This window comes from Myotis nattereri (assembly GCF_964212035.1).
Source record: "Myotis nattereri genome assembly, chromosome: 17".
Taxonomy (NCBI): domain Eukaryota; kingdom Metazoa; phylum Chordata; class Mammalia; order Chiroptera; family Vespertilionidae; genus Myotis; species Myotis nattereri.
In genome coordinates this window covers 10,879,749-10,887,383 of record NC_138092.1, presented here as the reverse complement: position 1 = coordinate 10,887,383, position 7,635 = coordinate 10,879,749, and the positions used below count along the sequence as shown (strand labels likewise).

Sequence of the window (7,635 nt, the reverse complement as noted above, 5' to 3'; positions counted from 1 at the left end):
CGCATGCGCCGTGCGGCGGCTGCCTCCACGTGGCCCGGGGCCGCGCAGAGACTACAACTCCCAGAATGCCGTGCGAACCCGCCGGGCGGAGCGTTTCTGCAGGGATTGCCTGGGGCTGGTCCGTCCGGTGCGGTGAGACGCGAACGGCGCGAGTGCACGGGATTGTTCTCTCCGAGGGGCCTGAAGAGAAAAGGGTTAGCCATGTCGTCCTTAATCAGAAAGGTGATCAGCACCACGAAAGCCCCAAAGGCCATTGGTCCCTACAGGTAACTCAACGTGTGGAGCGGGCCGGACCCCAGGCGTGCGGGATCGGGGGTACGGGACTGAGCCCCCGGGATCCGAGCTGGGGAGGACCTCGGGGTTCATCCGCAACCTCATCCAACACGCGAGGAAACCTAACCAGGGAAAGGGGGCAACGCACCCGGAGACCCACAGTGAGTTAGGAGCACAAGGGGAGGGGAGCCTGCGCTCCCCGGGACCTCGTCCAGACGTGGGGTGCCTCGCTAGCAGCCAGCCAGCCAGCAAGTGACTCCGGTTGGAAGTGGTCTGTTTTCGAACTTTTTTCTTTCTTTCTTTTTAACAGCTTTGGGGAACTAAAATTCACATACACCCAAAGTCCATCCCTTTGTACAATTCAGTGACTTTTACTGTACTCACAAAAAAGTGTAGCCATCGCCACTATGTGATCTCAGAACATTTTATCACCTGGAAAAGATACCCTATACCCACTAGCAGTCACTCCCATTCACCTCTTCCCTCAGCCCCTGGCAACCGCTAATCCGCTGTGGGTCTCTCTAGATTTGCCTGTTCTGGACATTTCCTGTACTAAATGGAATCCTACAATATGGAGTCCTTGGTAACATCTTTCACTTAGCACCGGCATTTTCAACCTTTTTCATTTCATAGCGCACATAAATTAATTACTAAAATTCTGTGGCACACCAAAAAATATACTTTTGCCAGTCTGGCCAAAAAAAAAAAAAAGATTAGGTATCGTTTTGATTCATTAACTCTGGACAGATGATGTTGTGTTGGCTGTTGTCCTTTCTGTTATTTGACAGTCTAAGGGAAAAGAGGTCAGTGCCCCTGACTAAATAGTCCAGTATTGGGTGTTCTGAAAATTATTGCGCACACTGGTTGAAAATCGCTGATTTAGCATAATGTTTGGCTAACCCTCTGTTAATGCGAAGGAGTAAACCCTATGCACAGATGCTTAGCAAATCCCTGCACATCTACCTAAGATACTAGTTTTACAGCACCTATACAAATGCTTTGTGATGTTTTGAATTCATTTGCTCATCCTTACTTCCCACTAGTAAAGTCAAATGCAAATCATGGCTAAGATCGTTTCTAAGGTTGCCCCCGTGTCCTAGGTAAATACACATACTGGTTAGAAAGTCTATCCTGGGCATGTTTATTTCCACTTGTCAGAAGCGCTGCTAAATAGAAAAGTCGATTCCTTTTATAAGAGACTTTATTTTCTTAAAATGTCTAACCTTTAAACTACTGGATCTTATATGCATTCTTGTAGACTTTTACTTTCCTAATATAATTTTTGTTATTTTTAATTCTTCACTAAAGTATATTCTGTAACCATTTCTCCTTTTTAAAATAGTCCATAGTGTCCGGTTCACTGTTAAAAGAACTACAGCTTGTAAACTTCTGCTGCGGGAACACTTGAACTTTGACAGATATGTATTGAGTATCCACCATCTGCGAAACACTTCAAGGGATACAAAAATGTGTAAGAAGCAAAAAAGAAACATTTTAATTAAGTATGTTGTGTGGCAGGCACCATTACAACCATCTCTTCTCTGAATCCCATCCCCATTTTACAAAAAGAAAACTGAAGCTTGAAGTGAACTTGTCCAAGACCAGTCTGTGAATGAAAGTGACAGCTTGTTTTGAACAGTCCTAGCTCCCTTTTCTATTCCAACAGTCATGAAAAATAGCACTTCTGTGTGGCAGAGCAATAACTGTTCTCGTAGGGTTAGAAGTAAAATGCAAAGGCAGTGAGGGGTACAGGAGGTGGGGAGTGCGGCAGGGGGCAAAAGAGGAAAAGAAAAAAAATTGATGCTAACCTTTAGGAAGAAAAAGATTTAGGAAGACTCCTCGTGGGAGGTAGTCTTTGAGTTGGGTTTTGAAGGTTGGGTTTGCCATTACAATACTGTTGTAAAGTTTGATTTTTAAATTACAGTTGACCCCTGAACAACATGGGTTGACCGGTGGGAGTCCACTTATGCACAGCTTTTTTTCCAATACTGTAAATGTATTTTCCTAATAACATTTTCTTTTCTCTAGCTTACTTTATTGTAAGAATACGGTTTATAGTACATATACAAAATATGTGTCAATCACCTGTAAGGCCTCTTTCGGTCAATAGTAGGCTATTAGTAGTTAAGGTTTTGGGAAGTCAGAAGTTATACATGACTTTTCCACTGTGGTGGGGGTGGGTGCCCCTATCCTCACATTGTTCAGGGGTCACGTGTGCTCTCTTAAAGACGTCAACAGGAAGTCATGGGGGGAAGCCATTCCAGATAAAGGAAATGACTTGCGGGGAAGCCATTCCAGATAAGGGAAATGACTTGAGGCACAGAGGTAGAAGAATACATGGCGTAAAGGTTTTAGTGATCCAAGTACCGTTTTTCCTCTTTTTTTCATTCATTTGCCAAATCTGTGTGCCACCTATATTATAATTTACTTGACACTTGTCATTGAGATGGCTTACTTAATTTACAAAGGAAACTTTACAACCGTACTCTAAGTAGAAAACGACCCAATAGAAGGTAACAGTAAAAAAATAAACTCGAGTAAACCAACAATGTTATTAAATTCCAGCTTGATCCTGCAGTGGGCTCAGAACCCAAGGCCTGCTCTCTCTCTGGTGAAGGTGATAGGTTTCTTTAGCTTGATTTCTGAAAGGGATGTTGTTTCTCCCTGTAATCAGAGGACTGACGTTCTAATCGCTAACACTTCCTGATGCTTGCTCAGCTCTAGGCACTGTTCTAAGTGCTGTATGTGCACAGGTACTTCACAGCCTCACTTTTCAGATGAAGGAGGAGAATCGAAAAGGAATCCTTTCCTTGCTGTGACTCGGTGTTTATGTATGACTTACATTTGAACTTTGGGAAACACTGGTTAGGAGTTAGACTTTGAATTTTTGTTTTGCTTCTTGCTAAAAATTAGCTTTTAGCCAAGCCTGGATTGTGATGGTTTCCAATGATAAACTAAAGAGTATAAACTTTATTTGGTATGCAAGTGAGGAGCCATCACATGTTTTTAAAGAGGAAGTAACAAGATCAGATCTCTCTCCCTCTTTTTTTTTTTGTTTTATACTTGTCTGGAGGTGACTGGCAGCAATGGCTAAGTTAGTCATGCAGCTAATTCACCTCCGCAGGTTTGTTTAGCACATCACAAATACCTTTTCTCTTGACACAGATCAGATCTCTTTTAAGAAGAGAATTATAGTAATTTAAGAAGACATTAAGAATAGTTAAGGGAGTATCACAATAAAAGTAAAAATCAGTCATCTTTTTTCTTCTGCCCTGATCCTTCTCCCTCAATCACCCAATGGTTTTACTTCCGTGACCCTTAACAAAAACAAAGGGGTTATAGCCCGGCTGATGTGACTCAGTGGTTGAATGTCAGCCCATGAGCCAGGAGGTCACGGTTCAATTCCCAGTCCAGGCACATGCCCAGACTTCCTCCTCGATCCCCAGCAGGGAGCATGCAAAAGGCAGCCGATCAATAATTCTCTCTCATCATTGTTTCTATCCCTCTCACCCTGTCCCTCTCTCCGAAATCAACACTTTTTTTAAAAAAAAAGGGGGAAGGGGATTATAAAGCCTGGAGCGTACACCTTCTTCCAGTATGTACTTTGTTCAAGAAAGAAAGCATGAGAGTAATATCCCTGGTTGACTTAAAGGTGGGGATCAACTATCTGTAAAGCTGCAAGCAAAAAAAGAAGGGAATCTTTATGAGAATATGCAAGTAGGACGAGGGGAAAGCCATCAACCAGAGCTCATTGTGTGGGGACTTTTCGGGACATTGTGCCTCTTGTGCTTTTCTGTATCCAAAGATGATACAAGGCCACTTCATATGGTACGAGTTTTCAATATTTTATGGAGGAAAAAAAATTCCAACTAACGATTTATATCCTGATAAAGTGAATTGGACACGTTTTATAACCATTTGGAAACAAGAGTTTTGGTGCATGGAGTGCACTTTTTGAAAATTCTGGGTCCTCTCCAGGAGGAATTCAGATGTGTTGAACTTTCAGTCCCTGGCATTGGGATGGATGGGGTTTTGTCACTAATTAGCTAATCAGTCAGCACATTTCAGGGAGACTTCAGGTCAGAACCTTGAGAGATTGCCACACCACGTTGCTATTGCATTGCTTTTGCTAGCACACCATCCAAATAGTAGTAATGTTGAAGTGATGGTCCAGGAGGCACAGATTATGATGTGAGAATTAATACCAGGTTTCTTTTGAAGAGTTTTATTACCCTTTGACTTGGTTGTAGAACAACATGCTTTTACATTTTCTGGAGCCTAATGACTTGTCTATAGGTAGGATTCTTATGCACAGGACGTGTCAGCTATCCAGTTATGTTTGCGAACAACCTCTACTAACTCATAAGAGATAACTCACATAGCTCTGATCATCTCAGAAGTCCAGGGCTTATTTTAGATTTTCTGAGAATAAATGAGTTCCTTTTTATGGTGGAAAAAATATTTTAATGATAATGCGTATGGGCTTAAACTACATTTCAGATATGGGGAGGGTTAAAGGTACTTTTCGAAGGGCCGAGGATAGCCTCATTCTGCACAGAACAGTTAATAAAGACAATGCTAGCTGACAGTACTGTTCAACCCGAGAAAAGCTGACACATTAACAAACTCAGCGGTTACCTATGTGTGGGCTAGGGTGAAGCCAGATGGTGGAGAAGAATTCCCAGACTGTCTAAATCCTGTTACCAAGTTTAAAGTTAACCTCTTCAGTTCTCCACAACCCACACTAAAAGCCAGTAGGTCCTCCAAAAAAGATACTTTAGTGAAAGTCCAGGTTGTTGAAGCTGCCAAGTGGTTAGAGAACAAAACATCAAGAAGTTACCATGTTCCCGCTATGTGTAAGGAATCACCTAGGCCAGGGGTCCTCAAACTACAGCCCGCAGGCCACATGCAAATACAAATATTGTATTTGTTCCCGTTTTTGTTTTTTTACTTCAAAATAAGATATGTGCAGTGTGCATAGGAATTTGTTCATAGTTGTTTTTTTTAAACTATAGTCCGGCCCCTCCAACGGTCTGAGGGACTGGCCCCCTGTTTAAAAAGTTTGAGGACCCCTGACCTAGGCCCTGCACAGCCAGAGACATAAGAAGGCACTGCCCCTGCCTTCAAGGAGTTTACAGTCGGGCACACCCGGGAGTTAGGATAAGAATAGAACTAACTATATCCCCCTGTGCCTGGTATAAGAAAGGCTCCACCAGAGGACCTCTGGGGCTCAGAAGACAGAAAGGCTTAGTTTTGCTCAGGAAAAACGTGTGTGTGTGTGTGTGTGTGTGTGTGTGTGTGTGTGTGTGTGATGGTTTTCAATGTAGCTGTGTTTACAGTAGCAAAATATTGGAATCAATGTAAATAGTTAAAGTAGATGCAGACAATGAAATGTGCCACTGTCAAAAGAATGAGGAAGCAGTCTACACATGGAGTTGTCCCCCCAAAATGTATACACACACTTTGAATAATTATAAACGCAGTGTTTATTAAAATACATTTCATTTTCTGAATTGAGCTATCAGTTGTTGAAGTGTTTATACATTTTTGGGAGACACCCTGTATATGTCTGGGAAAATCATGATATACTGTGGAGTGAATAAAGCATACCAGGTGTAGTTTAAATGGGGAGAGAAAATTTTTATTCACATGTGCATGAGGAAACTTTGGGAGAATGTATAGAGAAGAGTAATGGTTATCTGTAGGGCTGGGAACTGAAAAGATAGAGGATAAGGATAGAAGAGAGACTTTACACTGTGATTCTTTGTATATTTTCTGGATGTTTGAACCATGTGAATGTTCTCTTGTTTAAAAAATTATAAATTTTATATTTAAAAGTATAAAGGGAAAATTTTTTTTAAACATTTCCCTCCCCCCCGCAAAAGAAAAATTCCCTTGTTCCTATGGGCCCAGGCAGCCATAGTCTAATTTCTGCTGCTATTCCTTTATCTTTTCTAGAATTTCATATAAATAGAATCAAATAATATATAGCCTTTAGTTGAATCTATCTGTGGTTGTTTTAAAAAAATTTTAATTTTTGCTGTCAATAATAATGTTCTTAATATTCATGTAAAGTCTTTAGACTTTTAATTTTTCTTGCCTGGGAAAGAAAATGCTGGATTGTATGTTAAAATTTTAAGAAACTGCCAAACTATTTTCCAAAGTGTCTATACTATTTACATTCCCATCAACAATGTATGAGGGTTCCAGGAGCCCCACATCCTCACCAATATTTACTGTCAATCATGTCCTATTGTGTGTGGTGGTGTCTTATTGTGGTTCTGGTTTACATTTCTGTAAATAGCTAATATGTTGGGTGTCTTTCATATGCAGAACTCCCTAGCTCTTCATAGGTCTTCTTTTATCTGTTCAAATCATTTGCCCACTTTTTTTTCATACTTCACCTATTTATTCAAAGTATCCATCACTGGACCACCCTGAGTTCAAACATTTTCTCAAACTTTAACTTAAGAATCATGATGAAGAAGATGTCTAACCAATGGCATGGGAACAGTGTGCACTGTACCATCCCAGGTAATGTGGCTTCTGAGGATTCAGGGACGCCCTGGGAGAACCGTTGCCTTAGATCATGGCAGAGTTTTTCTGTAGAAAGATCAGTTTACAGAAGCATCGCGTACTCTTTCTAGAGTAGTTAGTCCGATATAATCTGGACATGCCTGAGATGATCACAGGCTTCGACAGACTCCTCAAGTTCAACAGGTAACGCATATATGAGAAAGAGCCCTTGAAGTCCCTGGGCGGACTAGGCAGACAAGCAATCAGTAAGAAGTTAGAGCTGTGGGCATATTATACACTTCAGCTAACACTTACAATAGCACTCTGGAAGTCTCCTTGTCTCAGAAGTCTTTGATTCCACTAGAAAATAACTCTTAAGAAAGAAAGAAAAGAACTCTTGTTTTCAAGGCCCTTTCTCCTCCTGTTAAACACATTTTAAATGGTGAATCTGAAAAGGGAGATTCCCAGGTGCCAGGAACAAACAGAGAAATCGAATCAGAGCCAAAAGAATGAGCTGAAATATGAAGTCCATGGGGATTTGAGACCTAGATACCGGCCCTAGGGGCTGGAGTCCTAAATTCCTACTTTAGAAGACGATGTCCTGGGTGTATAAGTTTGAGGTACTGGGAAGAGACCCCTCAACAGCCTAGGAAGAGCTACAGTGAGAAGCGGTGGAAGAGGACTAGGAAACTCCACTAGCCTGGCAAAGCAGTAAGAAAGGTTGCTGCATGTCCTGGGGCCTTGTGTTATACTGTATGCAGAACACATCAAAGGCAGAGAGAAGCCCTTAACATCAAACAGGGAGGAAACAGACTACCTAGAAAGGCAAGACATCACTGACAGCAA

The 7,635-nt window shown here is 41.6% G+C and overlaps 1 protein-coding gene across 1 annotated transcript in view; it reads left to right on the top strand.

Moving 5' to 3' along the window:
- The first annotated feature begins 89 nt into the window (after nucleotides 1–89).
- RIDA (reactive intermediate imine deaminase A) overlaps nucleotides 90–7,635 on the top strand; it is a 14,785-nt gene continuing 7,239 nt past the window's right edge. Inside the window, exon 1 of the mRNA XM_081111406.1 lies at nucleotides 90–266. Within this exon, the coding sequence (XP_080967532.1) occupies nucleotides 202–266 (65 nt within the window). The 5' untranslated portion in view covers nucleotides 90–201. The remainder of the gene's footprint in view (nucleotides 267–7,635) is intronic.